Source organism: Gopherus flavomarginatus, chromosome 3, assembly GCF_025201925.1.
Source record: "Gopherus flavomarginatus isolate rGopFla2 chromosome 3, rGopFla2.mat.asm, whole genome shotgun sequence".
Lineage (NCBI taxonomy): Eukaryota > Metazoa > Chordata > Testudines > Testudinidae > Gopherus > Gopherus flavomarginatus.
Window position 1 is genome coordinate 120,949,874 of NC_066619.1, and position 20,669 is coordinate 120,970,542.

General features: G+C 43.0%; 1 protein-coding gene across 3 annotated transcripts in view; it reads left to right on the top strand.

Moving 5' to 3' along the window:
• Window positions 1-20,669, top strand: part of SVEP1 (sushi, von Willebrand factor type A, EGF and pentraxin domain containing 1) — a 180,153-nt gene that overhangs the window by 112,006 nt on the left and 47,478 nt on the right. For 2 of the 3 annotated variants that reach the window (XM_050942935.1, XM_050942936.1), the window contains 7 exons: window positions 4,091-4,175; window positions 5,692-5,883; window positions 8,476-8,643; window positions 10,932-11,604; window positions 13,778-16,563; window positions 17,687-17,912; window positions 18,993-19,148. In XM_050942935.1, the coding sequence (XP_050798892.1) occupies window positions 4,091-4,175; window positions 5,692-5,883; window positions 8,476-8,643; window positions 10,932-11,604; window positions 13,778-16,563; window positions 17,687-17,912; window positions 18,993-19,148 (4,286 nt within the window). The remainder of the gene's footprint in view (window positions 1-4,090; window positions 4,176-5,691; window positions 5,884-8,475; window positions 8,644-10,931; window positions 11,605-13,777; window positions 16,564-17,686; window positions 17,913-18,992; window positions 19,149-20,669) is intronic. The other variant, XM_050942937.1, reaches the window with a different exon arrangement.

Sequence of the window (20,669 nt, forward strand, 5' to 3'; positions counted from 1 at the left end):
CCCAATTGTTCAGGGCAGCGATATTTCACAAGAAGAGGCTGGAGCTGAGCAAGAAGGACAAGTGTAAAAACTTTTCTGGGAACAGAAAGCAGAGTTATTGGCCTGTAGTGACAGCACTCAGTGCACAGGCCTTGTTCCAGTAGGGGGATGATTCTTTCCATCCACTCTGCTGGTATCTTCCCAGTAGTCAAAGCCCAGACAAAAGATTGGTATAATGCTACACTTATGGACTCTGTAGTACACCTGAGGCGTGTGGGTGTTATGCCATCAGGTCCAGCAGCATGCTCACTTCACAGTTTCTTTATGGTAGAGTGGACCTCTTCCATAGTAGATACATCTACCCAGGTTTTAGGGTCAGGGTTTACATGTACTACTAACACAACCACATTTTACTACTAACACGTCCAGATCTGGGCAGGAAGTCACTTCAGGATGGTTAAGTGCCTTACCTTAGTCCGTCCTGTGCTTTGCTGCACACTGAGCTACCCACATTTGCCATCCTTGCCTGTCAACTGCCCTTGTCTCCAAATCTTCCCATTTCCCATTGAGGTGCTTGATGTAATTCAGAACTGTTTGTTTCCATATTATTCGCCATCTTCCCCTCTCTCCTCTTGCATTTTCTGGCTTCCGTTCAAGGGCAGTATTTGGTAAGCGTTCTTTTTTCCATTCTCAGTACATGTCCCAACCACTAATGTCTTCTTTTGTAGATTATTTGTGAAAGGGTGCTGTCATGGTATAATTCCCCACTCTGAACCTTAGCATCCAAAAGATGGGGTACCAGCATGAATTCCTCTAAGCTCAATTACCAGCTTAGTACTTGTAGTGTTGCCACCAACCAGGAATTCCAGCGCCTGGTACACTCTGGTCCCCCCAAAACCTTGCCCAGGGACCACCAAGACCCAGTCCCTCTGGATCTTAACACAAGGAAAGTAAACCCTTTCCGTCACCGTTTCCTCTCCCAGGCTTCCCCTCCCTGGGTTACCCTGGGAGATCACTGTGATTCAAACTCCTTGAATCTTAAAACAGAGAGGAAAATTCACCTTCCTCCCTTCCTTCTCTTTCCCCTTCCCAGACTCTCCCTGAGAGAGAAAATAATCCTAACACAGAGAGAAAATAACCTTTCTTTCCCCCTTCTCTCCTTTCTCCCCACCAATTCCCTGGTGGCTCCAAACCCAATCCCCTGGAATCTCACCAGAATAAAGAAACAGTCAGGTTCTTAAACAAGAAAAGCTTTTAATTAAAGAGAGAAAAACAGTAAAAATTATCTTTGTAAATTTTAGATGGAATAGGTACAGGGTCTTTCAGCTATAGACACTGGGAATACCCTCCCAGCCTAAGTATACAAGTACAAATTAAAATCCTTTCAGCAAAATACAAATTTGAACTCCTTCCAGCCAAATACACATTTGCAAATAAAGAAAACAGCCATAAGCCTAACTCGCTTTATCTACCTAGTACTCACTATTCTGAACTTATAAGAGCCTGTATCGGAGAGATTGGAGAGAAACCTGGTTGCACGTCTGGTCCCTCTGAGCCCCCAGAGTGAACAACCACCAAACACTAACAGCACACACAAAAACTTCCCTCCCTCAAGATTTGAAAGTATCCTGTCCCCTGATTGGTCCTCTGGTCAGGTGACAGCCAGGCTCACTGAACTTGTTAACCCTTTACAGTTAAAAGAGACATGAAGTACTCCTGTTCTATTAACCCTTAACTATCTGTTTATGACAGGTGCCTTGTCCAGTAATTTTTCTGACTTCTTCATTCGTCTTCCTATCTCTATATGTTATTCCCAATATTCTTCTCAGACATTTGTGATTAAATGTATCCAGCTTTTGCATATTTTTCTTGGTGAGTTGCCATATCTCACTGCTATATGTTTTGATGGCAATAACAATTGCTTTGTACATGTTCCGTTTTGTCTTGAGGGAGATGTTTTTGAGTCACCAGATGTTTTTGAGTCTTCCAAATGCAGCATTTGCCTTCCTGATTCTTCTTCTTATTTCCTCGGAATTGATACCATCTTAGCTGGTGGTATTTCCAAGATACGTAAAATTGTCCACCTTCTGTTCAATTTTGATTTCTATCCCTGAAGTCCCCATTAACATGACTTTACATTTCTTTGCATTGTATCTCAAACTTATCTTCTCCATTACTTTTTACTTGGTCTGTGCATTTTTGAAGTTCAATGGCATCTTCACTGATAAAAGTGATGTCGTCAGCAAAGTCTAGATCAAATAGCCTGGAATTGTTCCATTTTAGGCCATATGTATCACCATCACATTGTTTTAATCTGTAGTCGATGACTAGCATAAACAAAAAAGGAGACAGGACATGCCCTTGCCTTACACCTGTTTTGACGCTGAATGGCTTACTCAGTCCATTTTCCATTTTAATGCAGAATTTTGAGCTGGCGTAGAATGCCTTCATAACGTTGATTAATTTTGTTGAAATTCCATATTGTGCCACAATTTTCCACATTGTTTCTCTATTTATGCTATCGAATGCCTTTTGAAAGTCCATAAAATTGATGGCAAGACTACCTTGTGTTCTCAATAATCCATCTCTGGGTGAAAATAGCATCTGTGAGCGCCCTGGCTGATGGGGAGGGGAGGGAGTGGGGAGGAGAGAGAGAAGGGGCTGGCCAGGGCTTCCCCCCACCGCGCCACCTGCCGGGAGGGCTCCGTGCCGCTCCCGCCTGCAGGTGAATTGAAAGTTGTTGGTTGGCGGGAAGGGAAGGACGTGGGCTGCCGGCCTTGATGCAGACCTGGCACCATCTGGGGCAGACAGAGCGCGCAGCCCACTCCCAGCATGGCGCTCCCCTCCTCAAGCACGAGCTTGCTCAGCTGGGGCCTGGAGCTGGCCCTGCCCACACGCTTACACAGAATCCAGTATTTCCAGAGGCTGCAACTGTCTTCAAACCATTGACGGAAAATGAGGTGATCCTTTGCTCTACAGCTCTTCTGTTTAAAGCAGTGTTTCTCAAACGGTTCCCTGCTTCTGTAGGAAAAGCCCCTGGCAGGCCAGGCCGATGTGTTTACCTGGCCCGTCTGCAGGTCTGGCCGATCGTGGCTCCCACTGGCCACGGGATTGCTGCTCTGGGCCAATGGGAGTTGCTGGAAGCGGTGGCCAGTACGTCCCTCAGCCCGCACTGCTACCAGCAGCTCCCATTGGCCCAGAGCAGTGATCCGCGGCGAGTGTGAGCCGCGATCGGCTGGACCTGCAGATGGGGCAGGTAAACACACCAGCCCAGCCCACCAAGGGCTTTCCCTACAGAAGTGGTGACCCCTGTTTGAGAAACCCTGGTTTAAAGTGTACCCCCTAGGATCCATTTGAAAGTTATAACTTACATCAAACTAGATGTTATATACCATCATTGTTGTTGTTTTGTGCAGTAAGATAGGAAAATTGGGAATGTTTCTTTAATAATCAGTGATTCCTCTCAAGATGCCTGCTTTTCTGACCATTTTTTCCCTTGCATTTACCCCCACCCCCACACTGTACTCCTGGAGTCCTGTGGCGCAGTGGCCAACCAGCAAAAAGAAGCCCATCAGGTCTTCACCTTTTTCAAGGGATCTCTTGAGCTATGTGAAGCATCCGTGTACCATTCCTCCTGTGCTTCCAAATCTCTAAGAGCTGGCTACTTTTTCTGAACTGTTGTTTTGTAAAAGGACTCTGCTTTCACAAAGCATGAGTGTGCAAAAGCAGACGCTCTGGACAGTAGAACGTAGCAAGGTTCTGTTTTAGGCAATGAATCATCTGCTTGCCTAGATGATATATTTTCCTAGGATGACGAAGGTCCTCCCAGCTTCTTGTTCATGCATTAGGAGAAAAGCATGACATGAAAGCAAACAAGATGTTTCCAATAATTAACTAATAAAGCTAGAGCAAAATCAGTTACTCCTGGAAGAGCAAATCCTGCTTCCCTGACTCAAGCAAGTCCCTACTCTGTCCTCATTGCACGGACTTGTGTGAGTAAGGCCAATGGGAGTCAGCCCTAGTAGGCATTTCCACCGAAAATGGAATTTTCTTGTCTCCATCTTGGACCTGTGCTGTCTAAACAATTATTTCTGATGTTCTCTTGTTAAAGCTGTATCCTGTGGTAGTCCAGTTATTCCAGAAAATGGTGCCATTGAGGGCTCAAATTTTACTTATGGCAAGAAGGTGCTGTACAGGTAGGAGAGTCATTGTGTTTGGAGCAGTACTGTAGTCAGAGTCTCGAAGCAAATGAGAAAAACAACTGGATTTAATAAGAGAGTAATTGACCCGCACAAAGTTTGGGGAAAAGTAATGGAACAGAATCCACCCCAAAACTCACCCATGAATCCTTTTCTGGGGTTCACAAATTATACAATACTAGGTTGCATTTATTTTAATACGCAGAGTAGAAAACGAATATTGCAGACTACTGTATCTGGACACCCATTCTGTAGTTAGTATATCATGTTTTACTTATTCCACATAATGGGCTATATATTAACAAAGCCCTTGAAATAATGCTAGTACTGTATAGTGGGTCTCTTAATCTCTCCCCGTTCATCACCCCAGAAACCCAGGTGCCCCAGTATCATCCTGTATTATTATTTTTATATGTATTGAGGTAGCACCTGTGAGCCCTCATTGCTCTAGGTGCAGTACAAATACAGACCAAAATTAGGGCCCTGCCTCAAAGTGCTTATTGTCTAAGTATAAGACGAAAATCAACAGGTGGATACAGACAAACAGATGGGAGAGCAAGAGGAAACAGTGAGACAATACTAGCTAGCATGGTAGGCTGTGGTCTCAGCACACTGGTGCCTAATGATTGCCAAATATTTTGTAGGCATCATGTCAAGGAAGAGTTTTAAGAGGGTCTTTGAATGGCCAGGATATCACAGAAGTCACTGCAGAGTAGGAAATGTTGTGTTTTTAATAGTGTCCACTGTGCACTCTGTAAAAGACACATAAATACTAAACAGGCCTGGGGAATATTCCCTTTTGCTTTGCAAATCTGGGTACAAAACCTACATTTTTTGTGAAAATTTGGCAAATTGGGCCCAAGTAAATTTTTCCTATTTTCTCCTAGAAACAGCTTTTTTTAGTGAAATCTCTTTGTTTGGCATTTCTACACATTCTGAATGAAATATTCAGCATTAGCTCAAATACTATTCCCATCCATACTGTCTCCTGGGACATGGAGTATAACTCCATCCTTCCACCCACTGGCCAGAAGGATGGTGAAGGAACTTGAGGACACATCCACAATATAAGAACTAGTTAAAGACTAAAGCCACAATGTTCCTCTGTGTTTTTGTCCTTTGCATTCTATTCAGGCATGAGCCTACAAGACCTAACAGACCTAGGATCAATTTTGCAAAAGCAGCTAGGCGACTTAGGAGTCTAAGTCCTATTTTGAAAAATGAGCTGATCACTTTAGAGCCTGAGTCTCATTGGAAACGGATGGGACTTAGGCACCTCAACATCTCAGTCACTTTTGTAAATGGGATTTGTGCTCATAAATCACTTAGGTGCTTTTGAAAATATGATCCCTAGGAATCACATCGATTTTTACTGGGATGAGGGAGCATTTCCTTAGCTAATCCTGTGTACTTAGTAATATATATGAGTGGGAGGGAGGAAAGGGATGCTTGGGGAGAATCCAGTAAAAACAAGATGTATGTATTTTATAGTGATTTTCTTCTTTTAATGCAGATGTAACAGAGGATACAATCTAATGGGTGAAAAGGAAACAACATGCCTTGCTAGCGGTGCTTGGAATCATGCTCCTCCTGTCTGTGAAATAGTAACATGTCCGAGCCCACAGGACATAAACAATGGAAAATACACACTGAGTGGCTTGACGTATCTTTCTACTGCATCATATACGTGTAACAGTGGATACAGGTAAAAGCTTTAGAGTCGAGTCACAGGCACTTTAAGTGCTGTGAAGATGCTGATGAAACATAAAGACTTGCTGGAATGGCTAATTCATGGCTGCTGTAGAGAGTGTCAGAGGAACACAATAGATTTAAGGGTTTTTTTTCATCTTTGAGGTACTTTCTGTGTTCCACACAAAATACCAACACTTGTGGGAAGCTCGTGTAGCATCAGTCATCTTATTAATGTTTAATTCATTCTCTTTATCACCAAGCTGTAAAGCACATTTCAAACATATGGAAATTAACCCAATATCAGATCTATATTTAAAAGTTCTTTACACCTGAAAGGCTGCAGTACACTTAATTAGCTTTTAATGTTTATGCAAAATTATTTTTATTACTATTTTGCAGTGATCTTAAAATGCCAGCTAAAAATGGTCTTCTGTAAATTAAAGTGACCATTGTAGCCATTCTAATGAATGAATAAAATCAGTAAAATAGTGATTTATTTTAAGCTTGAGTTTTCATTTTACGTTTGTGGATTGAGTCTGGTGTAAACAGATATTAGCAGACAATTAAAAATGAATAAACCCCACTATATTAAAATAAATAGCTTTAATCGTGTTACCTACTGTGCACATTAAAAAATCCTTAATATTATCTATAGCTGTTGCAAACACACACCTATACTGACATAGATACATACTCTGGGCTTAATTCTCCTCTGCCGTTCATCTTGTGCAATTATTCACATCTGTCCAAATGAGCACATACAGGTGTGAAATGATAACACTGGTGTAAGCGAATGGAGGATTCTTATTTAGTAGTGTTTTTACACATACATTGTGCTGACTTTCAATTGGTGTAAATGACTACTTATACTACAAGGCAGGATAGAATTGGGCCCTATAGTTACAGTATGGGCTTAATCCTGCACTCCTAATTTGGGCATAATTCCTACTAAAGTAAATGGAAGCTTTCTCTACCACTACAGAATTAGGCCAACCAGACAATATATATCATATAGATCATAGCTTCTTTTACAGAGGATATCTATTACATGAAAATTACAGTTAATGTATAGTGTTGTTTCACAAATACCAGTTCCATCAGTGTATTTTGAAGGCTCTTTTGTGTAGTATGTGTGATTTATTTTTTTTAATACCTGCATAAAGCCTAAATAATTGAGCTTTTTGTGGCCATCCTGCCTGGATGTTTGGGAGATGAACTCCACCATTCCCTTTTGTAGTCACCACTTCAAGCAATGACCCTCCACACCCCAACCCTATGCTGGGTGTCGTGGCATCTGTACAAGCACAGATACAGTCCCTTCTGTCGTCCACCCCATGTGCTCTTTTTCACACCGGCGTATTCCAAGCCCATGCAGAGCCCACCTCTTTGGCAGCGCCACACACCTTATGTGCCGCAGCTTAGCACTGGAGATGGCCTTTTGCCGGTGAATTATACTGTGCCTGAATAACACTGTGCCATTTTGTGCCTATCCCTTGGTGTTACTGTAGTTAAAGAAACCAAAAGATCAGCTAAGTTTAATATCTTAGGCCTTCCCTCAACCAGCAAAAACCTTTAACATCCTACAGGGAATGAATGGCTTTTTGAAAAGTAATCTAAATATCAACATGTTCCTTAGTCTTTTGGGTGAATGAAGTTTCAGAGTTCTGCAGGTGCGCATTGCAGTGGTATCTGAATAAATAATCCAAACACTAATGGCACAATCTTGCAGTCCATAGGTGGGCAAAACGTCCATTTGCTTCAATGGAAGTTTTATATGCATCAGTAGAGCAATCCAGACCAGAATAGACTGTCAGTTTTCTCCTCTAGTAGTTCTGATCACCTGCTGTTCTGACAAATTTCAGAGTTGTAGCCGTGTTAGTCTGTATCAGCAAAAACCACGAGAAGTCCTTGTGGCACCTTAGAGACTAACAAATGTATTTGGGCATAAGCTTTCATGGGCTAAAACCACTTCATCAGACGCATGGAATGGAAAATACAGTAGGAAGATATACATACATAGAACTGGAATTAATTTGCAAACTGGACACCATCAAATTAGGCCTGAATAAAGACTGGGAGTGGATGGGTCACTACAAGAACTGAACTAATTTCCCATGCTAATTTCCCCTACTGTTACTCACACCTTCTTGTCAACTGTTTGAAGTGGGCCATCCTGATTACCACTACGAAAGTGATTTTTTCCTCCTGTTGATGATAACCCATTTTAATTGAATTGTCTCGTTAGAATTGGTAAGGCAACTCCCATCTTTTCACGTAGTATGTATATATATCTTTCTACTGTATTTTCCATTCCATGCATCTGATGAAGTAGGTTTTAGCCCAGGAAAGCTTATACCTCAATAAATTTGTTAGTTTCTAAGGTGCCACAAGTACTCCTTGTTGTTTTTGTTCTGACAAGATTAGCCGTATATTTTATGAACAGAGGGTAAAATCCTGGCCCCAGTTAAGTTAATGGCAAACTTCCCCATGACTTCACTGGGGCTAGGATTACAGCTAGAAGGTATTTGGAAGGAGCTCCCGGCTTCTGTTCCCATTCCCATACAAACTGAAGTTACAGTTTAATAATAACCTTTAATTCTATTAGCCTACAGGGTCCCCCAGTACTTGTGTGTGAAGCTTCAGCTAACTGGAACAGCATACCACCAGTCTGCAAAATTGTCTCTTGTGGATCCCCTCCTGCCATCAAAGATGCTGTGATCAGTGGGAATAACTTTACTTTTGGCAACACAGTCACTTATACGTGTAAGGAAGGGTATGTACATTAGCACTATTAGAATAAACCCCATAATGAGTAAAAATTGTCAAGCCACACAGCAGCTCACTCATTGTAAGGCTATGTCCTAATGCTATTCTTTGAGGTCACATGCTCTTAAGAACATGACTGTTTTATTAATACTCATTAATTAATTATTGGTTCGGTTGAAAGGTGATTGACAGTTTTTGTGAAGTGGAAAGTTTGTATGTGTCAAAACTAGCCCATTTCCTCAGCCCATTTGTCAGGTTTCAGAAACTGGCTAGAGTTAGATGGGATACAGACTTGAATGGGAGCACTACAGGGAAATCCCGTTGGTGAAGGCAGTAATACTGATAATTCAATTAGAGCCCCTTTCCCTCTAGTCACTATTGAAACAGTGCCCCAGTATAGTGTGATGCTGGCAGTGCCATATTTGAGAGGAGACGTATTGTAAAATCAAGGATCCCATGTCTCTTTTCACCCGAGTAATAATAAAATAAATAGTGACTATTTCATTAGTAGATCTCAAAGCACTTCACAATCTTTAAATGTGTTTATCCTGACGACACCCCTGGGAGTCAGGGCAGTGCTGTTATCCCCATTTTACAGATGGGGAACTGAGGCTCAGAGATGCTAAGTGACTTACCCAAAGTCACACAGGAAGTCCATAGTGGAGCAGGGAATGGTACTCGTGTCTCCCACATCTTTGGCTGTGTCCTAACCATTGGACAGCCTTCCTCCCACTGGCGAGCAGGGATATTAATCCTGGTGTAAAGGCCAGATTCTAATTTGGGTGAATTACATTCCACCTTAATGAACATCTCTCTGCAGTTCCAGCTATGCAGTGTCCTTCATTTTCTGTCAGTGTAGTACTTCTGTGCATTTTAAAATATATACCATAGTTCATCCCAGAGGAGGTTGCAAAGTCCTGCAAAGACTTTCTCGCACGTGCTTAATTTTACACACTGTGAGTAGTCCCGTTGAAGTCATTAAAGCTACTCAGTGCATAAAGTTAAGCACACACGTTAAGTCTTTGCAAAGTCAGGGTCTAAGTTCATAGACCATTTTGTTCTCCTTCTTGATGAAAGGAACAAAATAAATGTATAATCATTCCCCTTCCAAGCTGAAATCTTCAACATTGTGTCTGATATAATTACATTACATTCTTTGTTTTCTTTTTCTTAATTGTGCTAAGACTCAAAATGCTTTGTTATTTATGGTACAAGTATTTTAAACAGGTCAGCTTAAAAGTATTTGGAAAAAAAAACTGTCACCTTTATGGCAATGAATATAATGATGGGTCATATTAAAAACTGGCACTTGTATGTGCTTTTTTTTCCTGGAACCTCAGCCAACAGTGTCTGAAAATAAATACTGCAGACAAGTTAACGTACTTTTACAGATGTGGCCAACACAATCTAAACAGTCAGTTTCCAACCCTCAGCTACAAAGATGCATCAGAGACTTTCACAGTGGGTTGTTGTTCATCCTCTTTTTGTTTGAACACATCACAGAAAATGTAAGACTTTAAATAAACTCACAGACAACACATTTTGTGTTTAAACAGCTGCAGATTAAGTGGGACAATTGGCAGCATGAAGTGCTGCTTATGATCAAATCCCAAAGGCTGATTAGCTAAATATAATATTATCCACTGACTACATGTTAAAATTGCAGTATTTGTGAAGGATTTGAAACAATTTCCAAGTCATACTGAATTTTAAAAGTATTTCTTTTTATATATGTTGGTGGTTTCTTATGGAGGAGTCATTACCGAATGACAACATATACCCATTAACAACAATATTTTTAGCTAACTAGCTTAGGATTTTGTACTGATACCTATTTCCATGATAGCTGAGTCCTTCATAGTTCAATTAGATTGGCATAGCAAGAACCCCGCAGGATTTCAGAGAGTCTTCAACTCTTCTTCCTTCTCTAGTTATAAGACGCTCTGCTTTTGGTAGAAGTTTTTGGTTTGTTGCCATTTGGTGGGGAAGGTTTATTGTTATTGTAAATGTTGTTCTGATTGTGGTGGAAAAGCTTTACCAAAAGGTAAAGTCTTGCTGTGTGTCCGGAATGCCAGGCTACCTATTTCTCCACAGATAATAGGTTTTCCTATAGCAGTTCTTGGTGTAGTATCTAAGCAGTAAACAGTCACACTACAGTTGCGACTGTTGTCTAAAGTGGACCCATCTCAGCTCTAGGGAGCTCTGCTTGTAGAGTTTTCCAGAGCATGTGGGGTGGCTTAACCCTTCAGCTATCAATCTAACACCGTATGTTTTTGGTCTTTTCCTGATCCACAGCTACACATTAATTGGCCCTGACACCGTAGAATGCTTAGCCAGTGGTGAGTGGAGTATGAGTCACCAGCAGTGCCTGGCGGTTTCCTGTGATGAACCTCCCCATGTGGAACATGCTTCCCCAGAGAGCGCCCATCGGTTGTTTGGCGATATAGCTTATTACTACTGCTCAGATGGCTACAGCTTGGAGGACAATTCCAAGCTGTTTTGCAATGCTCAGGGGAAGTGGGTGCCTCCTGCTGGCATGAAGATGCCCCACTGCATCGCTGATTTTTGTGAGAGGCCTCCCACAGTGTCCTACACCATCCTGGAATCAGTTAATAAAGTAAAATTTCCTGCTGGTTCAGCCGTGAGCTTCAAGTGTATGGAAGGTTTTGTCCTAAACACGTCTGCTAAGATTGAGTGCAACAGAGGTGGGCAGTGGACTCCTTCTCCTTTGACTATCCAGTGCATCCCAGTTCGCTGTGGGGAACCGCCGAGTATTAGAAATGGCTATGCGAGTGGAGCCAACTACAGCTTTGGAGCCGTGGTGGCTTATAGCTGCTACAAAGGGTTCTATATCAAAGGAGAAAAGAAAAGGACATGTGAGGCCACAGGAGACTGGAGCGGTAACCTACCTACCTGCCATCCGGTGTCTTGTGGAGAACCACCCAAGCTTGAAAACGGAGTCATTGAGGTATGATAAGGGTTTTCCAAGCTGCTTGCTGTGCTGGCAAAGTTGAGGTGTCTTAAAAATTCCCACTGGCTAGCCCACTAAAGTTGAAGTAGGATGCAAGCAGAACTGATAAGCAAAGGAATGATGGGGATGGCCTTGTGTCAGAATTAGACTTCTCAAAAACACAAGCCCATTAACAGAATTTCCTATTATGAGCAAGAATTTGATGTAGGAGACGCAGAGTTCCTATGACATTCAAAAAAACACTCTACCAATTGGTTTTCCTAATGTCTCGCGACATATTTGTCCTGTCCAGGCTGGGGGCCAATTCCCACTGCTCCCTAGAGATCTATCCAGGTGCTCCAGCTAACTCACAAACCTTGCTCTTCATGTGCTTACAACCAGAAACAACTGATTTGAAATTAGCAGATAACTCTGGGATGAATCCTTCCTTTTGGATGTGCACACAGCTCCCGCTGAGGGTAGAATTTGGCCTAACTGTCAAATTAAATTGAAATAAATAAAAGCTAGAAGTCAATAACCTCATCAGAGCTAAAAGGTGTAATGAATGCAGCATTTCCCTTATTGCTGGACCTGTGTTCTACTGTGACGTACAAAGAAATGTTTTCATGTTAAACTTCATGGGATATGGGGGGAGAGGCAAGATCACATTTATTTTTTCTTTTAAAGATCTAGCTTCAATTAGAATTGAGGCTGGAGAGGGAACAAACATCCTCTCTCGAGGGCTGAGGCTGCAGTAACAGCCATAGAAACAGTGGGAAGGATGCAGTAACAGTGGCTGAGGCTGCAGTAACAGCCTGCAGTAACAGTCATAGAAACAGTGGGAAGGATGCCTCTCCGAAATCAAGATTCCAAGAGTGAAACCAGACATGAAACTGCCTTTTACCACTGAACTATGATTGTAACACAGTGGCCCCCATGTAATTAGGTTGATAACAGTAAGACAGTTCCACTAGGAGAAGCTGAAAGCGCGTAGTGTACCTAGAACCATTTTAACTGCTTCCTTAAGGGAACAGGCTCTTCTTATTATAATTAGTTTCTCTTATGAAAGCCAGTTATAGAGAGTGGCTATATCACCTCAAAAAATTAAACTCCCTCACTAGTGCATTCTTATTTCAGTTTGCTCAATTCTTGTTATGTATTATGAATACTGTTTTTCTACCATGCTAAGTATGCATTGTTCCTATAACGTTTTCTTTGCTGTAGAGATAGAACACCTGAGATTGCAAGTACAATACTGCAGAGGTTCTCAAACGGTGTTAATTATTATTGTTATTATTTTATCCAAAGTGCTTTACAATAGTTAGCTAATGGTACAAACAACATTTGGAAAGATCATTAAGTGGTCCACCGAGACCCTCAGCGATTTTCAAGCGATCTGTGGAAAAAAAAGTTTGAGAACCACTTCTCTACGCTGGATAAAGCTGTAAATTAAAGAGCCATGTCATTTGCACAGGTCTCCTCTGGCTTCTTCCAACCTTCTGTTGCTCTTCTCCCTCTTCGTGTACAGATTTTTTTGCATGTACACCGCTGCCCCGATATAACGCTGTCGCGGGGAGCCAAAAATCCCTATCGCGTTGTAAGCGAAGCGCCATTATATCAGGGTAGCGGTGGCAAGACTGCAGCGGTGATTTAAAGAGCCCAGTGCTCTGGCCGCAGGGAGCCCAAGCCCCAGCCGAGCCTGCTGCCACAGCCCCGGGGGAGCCCTGGACCTTTTAAAGCGCTGCCGGAGCCCCGCTGCTGCAGCCCTGGAGTAGCAGTGACAGGGCTCCAGTGGTGATTTAAAGAGCCCTGGGCTCACTGCAGCAGCTGGAACCCTGGACCCTTTAAAGCGCCACCAGAGCCCTGCTGCTACCACGCTGTACATGAACGCTTGTTCTATCAGGTCGTGTTATAGCGAGGTAGCAGTGTATGTCCAGGAAAACATTTTCTAGCTTTAAATTTTGAACATTAAGCTTTAAAAAAACATTCAGTGCAACCCTATTGACCTCAGCAGGTGAAAGTCAAGGCAGAATTTGCCCCCTGTATTTCTAGTGCAGACATTTATTTCTTTGCAATCAATCCTTGTGCCTGGTTAGCAATTAGATACAGAAAGACTAATAAAATCAAAATTCATCTGCCAGGGTCAAGAGTTTTTACCTTCTACTTACCATTTGTCTCACCCATTTTACAGCGCACGACTGGACGCTTCTTTGAGAATGAAGTGTACTACCAATGTAATGCTGGCTACAAGCTAGCTGGAAGCTCAGTATCAGTCTGCCAAGCAAATCGTCAGTGGCATAGTGAATCGCCACCTTCTTGTGTTCCTCTCAGCTGTGGCAAACCACCTCCTATCCAGCACGGATATGCAAAGGGAGAAAGCTTTGATGTGGGATCCAAGGTTGAGTTTTTCTGTGATGAGGGCTATGAGCTGATGGGAGATGCCTCTTGGACATGCCAGAAATCTGGGAAGTGGAGCAAAAAGCAAAGCCAAAAGTGTGTGCCAACAAAGTGCCCAGAACCACCACTGATTGAAAATCAGCTCGTCTTGAAAGAGATGGTTCACCAAGTAGGTGTTGTCCAGTTTTCCTGCAAAGAGGGCTATGTCTTGCATGGTTCCTCGGTGCTGAAATGTTTGCCATCACAACAGTGGAATGATTCCTTTCCAGTCTGCAAGGTTGTACTGTGCCATGGGCCTCCATACATTCCCTTTGGTGACCCTGTGGCATCATCTCTTCATTTTGGTAGCACCGTGACGTACACCTGCATGGATGGGTTTTTACTGAAGGGAGAACCTACAATTGGATGTCAGGCTGATGGCTCCTGGAGCTTTCCATTGCCAGAATGTATTCCAGTAGAATGCCCTCAGCCTGAAGAAATTCAGAATGGCATTGTAGATGTGCAGGGTCTTACTTACCTCAGCACAGCACTGTACACGTGTAAACCGGGCTTTGAATTACTGGGGAACACTACTATTCTCTGTGGAGAAGATGGTCATTGGCTCGGTGGAAAGCCATCTTGCAAGCCTGTGGAATGCCCAAAACCTAAGGAGATTCAGAATGGCAAATATTCATACACAAACTTTCATTATGGGCAGACTGTTACATATTCGTGTGACAGAGGATTCCAGCTCAAAGGGCTGAATGTACTGAGCTGCTTAGAGACGGGAGAGTGGGACGCAGATGTTCCGTCTTGCAAAGCCATAAACTGTGACCCCCCTCAGCCCATTGAGAATGGTTTTGTGGAAGGTGCAGATTACAGCTATGGCGCTATGATCATCTATAGCTGCTTTCCAGGTTTCCAGCTGGCTGGTCTTGCCATGCAGACTTGTGAAGAGTTGGGATGGTCTAGTTTTACGCCGGCATGCCTACCGACAGACTGTGGCCTGCCTCCCCATATTGACTTCGGGGAATATGTGCAGGTTAGAAGCGAAGAAGGACATTTTGACCAAGAAAGAATACATCTTACTGAGAGCCCTCCTGTTTCAGACATGTTAGTTGCTAGTCACTGGAAAGATATAAAAAGTCCTTTGAAGGAAACTAACGCAGTACAGTTGACAAACTTTTTATATGGAACCATAGTTATGTACACGTGCTACTCTGGTTATGAGCTATTAGGAAACCCCATACTAGCTTGCCAAGAGGATGGAGCATGGAATGGCAGTGCCCCTGTCTGCATATCAATTGAGTGTGACTTACTCTCACCCCTAGAGAATGGCTTTTTACATTTTACTGAGAATACACTTGGTAGCATTGTGCAATATGCCTGTAAACCAGGGTATAAGCTAATTGGTTCCGACACAAGGCTGTGTTTGCCTAATCGACAGTGGAGCAATGCTGCTCCATACTGCGAGGTGGTATCGTGTACCACACCTAACAAACTCATGAATGGAAATATAAAGGGAGAAAACTACACTTACAGGAGTGTGGTCCATTATGAATGTGATTCTGGGTACCAGTTAAATGGCTCAGAGAAGAGGACATGCCAGGATAACCAAAAATGGGATGGGAATGAGCCTATTTGCATCCCCATTTTTTGTGGCCAACCACCAGTTTTAGAAAATGGCCACGTGACTGTAGATGAATACACATTCCAAAAACACATGGAATATAGCTGTAATGAAGGTTTCCAGCTGCATGGGGACAGGAGTAGAGTCTGCCTTGCAAATGGAAGCTGGAGTGGAATCACTCCAGTTTGTAAATCCATCAAGTGTGCAGTACCACTACCTCTTCCCAATGGAGAAATTATTGGATCAGAATATGGCGTTGGGAAGGAAGTTCAGTATCGCTGCAGTGAAGGCTACATATTGCATGGAGCATCCATACTTACCTGTCAAGCTGATGGCACCTGGGATCCAGAGGCTCCGTACTGTGAGTCAGTCAATTGCGGACCCCCAGAAGACATCTCTCATGGCTTCCTGAATAGTTCAGGCTTCAGTTATGGGGAATACACACAGTATGTGTGCTTTCCCGGTTATGAGTTACGTGGAAATCCACTGCGGCCATGTTTGTCTAACGGCTCATGGGGGGGAAGCCTCCCCTCTTGCCTCCCCTGTGAATGCCCCATGCCACTGATTCAGAATGGGGTTGTTATCGGGCAAGATTTCCGCTGCGGGAAAAGTGCACAATTTCAGTGCCTGGAGGGTTTTAAACTGCTAGGGCCTTCTGAAGTCTCCTGTGAGGCAGCTGGCAAATGGAGTTCTGCTTTTCCACACTGCGGGCAGATTTCATGTGGCTCCCCACCAGCAATACCCAATGCCTTTATTAGTGGAAGCAGCACTGTGGAGGAGAACACTGTAATATATAACTGCATAACTGGCTTTGTCATACAAGGGAGGCCAGAGCTGACTTGTACAGATACGGGCATTTGGAGTGAGCCGTATCCACGCTGCGAGCTGATGTCCTGTGGACCCCCACCTTCCATTCCTAATGCAGTGGCTGTTGGAGAGACCCACACCTATGGAAGCAGAGTCCAGTACAGGTAAGAAGGCTGCTGTAATTACATCTCTCTGAAGTGTAAAAGGAATGAGCATAGAACCTTTAAAGCAAATGAATGCATTTAATTCTTGAGAGGCTATAAAATACATAGAAAAGCTGTGGAGCAGACCTCCCGGGGAGGTTGACACACATTCTTGGGGCTCCCAGTGCCATGTAATACCTCACTCCAGCCTTATACTTTACCCACAAACACACAGCATGTCATGCATTTAAACCATGGGGAATGCACAGTATACGTTAATATTATTGAGGTTGTGGTAAAGAGTTTGTGTCACAGTTTCCAGGTATGTGTGTGTCTGTGTTTCTATGAAGCTGAAATGAGGATTCTGTCAGTGAGAGTGGCTAAAATGAGGGAGGGATGAGTGGGAGGGTCAGCATGTAAATGAAGGTACCTGAACAGGTGACTTCTCTGCTTGTTAGGATTTGGGTGCATGGATTTTCTCTTAAGCACCACTTAACTGGTGTTTTTATGTTTGTGTGCATGTGTACATACAAACAAACCTCATGGAGGGCCAAATTCTCCAGTCCAGCTGAATTGCACTCAATGCAGGACTGTGTGGGGTAAAGCAAATATGTCTTTAAGTTACCTTTGCTTTCTCACAATCTTGGGGTCTGCCTGGGATTTGGCCAATCCCTGGTGCAAGCAAGAGCAGCCCTCAGGTTGCCAGTGGCCCCCAGGGGCAGATCCAGCAGCTGGCAATCCCCAGAACATAACACTGTGACCATACCCCTTTCACCCAGCCATACCCTCTCTGCCCAAACCACAGGAGCTGCTACTGTGGCTTTACATCTTAGGCACAAGGAATCATAAGGGTGATGAATCCACCCTGTTTACTTTGTGCTGCTGGAGCAGGGTGATGCAGCCAGGGATGGACTCAGGATCTTGCCAGAGTGTTCAGACTCCTGCCACCAGATTTATAAACACACAACAAAAATGCCTCAGCCCTCTCACAGCAGTGTGTCCTGAACTGATACAGAAGTCTGGAGGTGCTGCTCATGACAAATAAATATTGACAGTTGAGCCGCATGGTAGGTTTTGTTCGTTGAGGTTTAAAACGTCGTATGCGTGTGTACCATAGCTGTCCAATGATTCTGATACATTGCAGATGTCTGGAGGGCTACGTGATGGAAACAGAAATGGATATATGCACTTGTCAGGAAGATGGACACTGGTCTCCTAAGAGCATTTCCTGTTGCCTCAGAAAATGTCCCATGCCCACAAATATAACCAATGTAATTATTTCTGGTGATGAGTTTACTGTGAATAAGAGCATCACTTTATCATGCTCAGAAGGCTATACTTTGTCAGGAGCAAGCACATCTACATGCCAGGTAAAGAGCGTTGGCCTTTTCTTTTTTTAAAGGTGCAGACCACTGTTCTTGGAGGCGTGCACTCATCTGTGGGTAGAATGTGGCCCTGCTTCCTGATTGTACACAATACAGCTGTAATGCACTGTAAAATATATAGCAGGTCCTGCTCCTCCCTTAAGAAAAAGACACAGGCTTCCAGATTTGGGAAACAGTCCTCTCCTCTTACTACTTAACAATAATACTGTACTGTGACTAAACGTTCTTTTTCACTTACTTTATTCTGTTTTAACTCTTAATTCTGTTTCAACTCCCACTGAAATTAATGGGGATCATGCATCTTAATCCCTTGACACCTTTAAAAACCTCAGGCCTTGTATCTGTAAAAAACAAACCACTTCAACTATGTTGCCAATAATACCTCAGGCCTTGATCCTGCAAGTATCTACCCATCTGTTTAACTTCAGGCTTGGGAGTAGTCCCATTAGGGTCAGGGAGACTACTCCCTTGCGCCAAGTTCAGCATGGGTATGTGTGTGTTAAGATCAGGGCCTTCCAGAGTTAAAACTGGAAGAATTTATAAACTCTCCCTGCTTGTGCTATTTTTTGTATTTCTGTTAAGTCAGTTTACAGGGGTCCGTTCGCTCCTGCTTTCCGTCCCACAACAGACAAAAACTGAACATAAAAATGTAAACTACTCCCCTCTGTTTGCTGAACAGTTCTTTGGGTATTCGGCTGCATAACTGAAGCTGTTGACTGGTACATTGGAGAGTCAACATTGTTGTCTAGGGGTTAGAGCATTGAAGTAGGAGTCTACAGAGCTGGGTTTCATTCCTGGATAGGTCACTGACCTGCTTTGTGACTTAGAGCAATTCTGTTCACACCTCTCTGAGCTTCTATTTCCCCTTCTGCCCTTTCTCTGTAAGCGCCTCTATGTGAGTGTGCGAGGCCACGCACAATGGGTCCCCAGTCTAGGTTCGGGCCTCTGAACATTACATTAGTGCAAATAATAAATGAGAATTATTGCCCACCTCTGTACTGGTAGAGCTCTCTCCCACATGTTTTCTGATTTTCTCCTTTAATAGTTATTTCTCTTACCTTTTAGCACAATGGCAGCTGGGTGCCATCATTTTCTGATGATATCTGTGTTCCTGTGTCTTGTGGGAAACCAGCAACCCCAGAACATGGAACTGTGCTTGGTGCTAGTTACAGCTACAAGGATGCGGTTCTTTATCAGTGCAATGCTGGCTATGAATTACAAGTAAGTCAACTGAATCCCCAGTATATGTACCAATACTACTAAGATTAACCCTTGTATTATCATCTTTATTGTTCTTGCTTATCCTCTTTGTTTAGTAGAATGTATTATGACTGGTCCTTACTGATTATTTTCTTAACTTCTGCCGAACATTTATGCCTTTTTCTTGCTGTTGCTGTTGCCGCCTATAGAATGATGCACATATAGATGGAGCTGTACAAAACACTTCAAAAGACCACTACCCTTTCTTGACCAGGTTACAATTCAGATAAATATAAAACACAGGTCAGCAATTCATATGCAAGAAGTGGGTGGAGGGAGGGAAGGAATTTGTAAGAAGAGAAGGTGGTTTTGGCCCTTAGCAAATGCTGCTCTTTTTTTTAATCAATGGATTCTATTAAAGTGTTGCAAAGAGAAACCAGAACGGAGAGTTACTGATCTACTGAATATAAGCGTAGACTTATTTCCCAGATTCCTCCACCCCAGCTCAGTTCAGCGCTCCTGCCGTGACTCCACAGCTCCCATAGTGCACCTTCCACCTGACTATCTCAAAGCACTTCACAAACATTAGTGAACTCAGCCTCAGATATTTCTGGGATGTCGATAAATAGTATCTCACTTTTACAGATAAGGAAACTGAGACAAAGAGGTTGCAGCAGCTTGCTCAGATTTACTTCAGGGCAGGGCAGGGAGCAGAGTCCAGTGCTTCTGGCTCTGTCCTATGCTTTTATCATTAGCCAAGACTGTCTTAACAAAGTAACTTAGTGGGAAAATAATAGCAAATCATAACCTATCACAAGTTAGAAAACTTACGTCTTTCTGATTTTTCCATGAGTTATGAAAAGTGGCCTTTTAACTTTGTCAGATCCTGTGCTGAGCCCGGACGGTGTCGTTATAGTATTATGAGGAGCAGGAATGGTGAGGCAGGGAACAGTTCTGAAACAGAATACTTAGATTATGAACTTTGTGAGGCGGTGACCTTTTCGTCGCGCTGTGTTTGTACAGCGCCTAACACAGAGGGGTCCTGGTCCTAGGCTTTACTGCAGTGCAAATAAGAATAATGAAAATAATCCAATATTTAAGTCAGCCTGCTAGGGCTCAATCCCGCAAGGTGCTGAACATTCTGCTCCTGCCCCAGACAAATATTTACGCACACGCTTTGCTTTAAGGATGCAAATAGTCTCGTTGATCTGGAGAAGATAGACAAGCTTACCTTAATTAATTACTCTTGTTACAGTTGCTATGGCAACACCCGTTTTTTCATGATCACTGTGTATATATATCTTCCTACTTATTTTCTACTGCATGCATCCAATGAAGTGAGTTTTAGCCCATGAAAGCTTATGCTCAAATACATTTGTTAGTCTCTAATTTGCCACAAGGACTCCTCATTCTTTTTGCTGATACAGACTAACACGGCTACCCCCTCTGAATCTTGTGAATCTGTTCAAGATATTGTGAGGCTAGCCAAAAAAAGGAACCCTGCAATAACAACATGTGTTTATATTGAGGGCATATTTTATG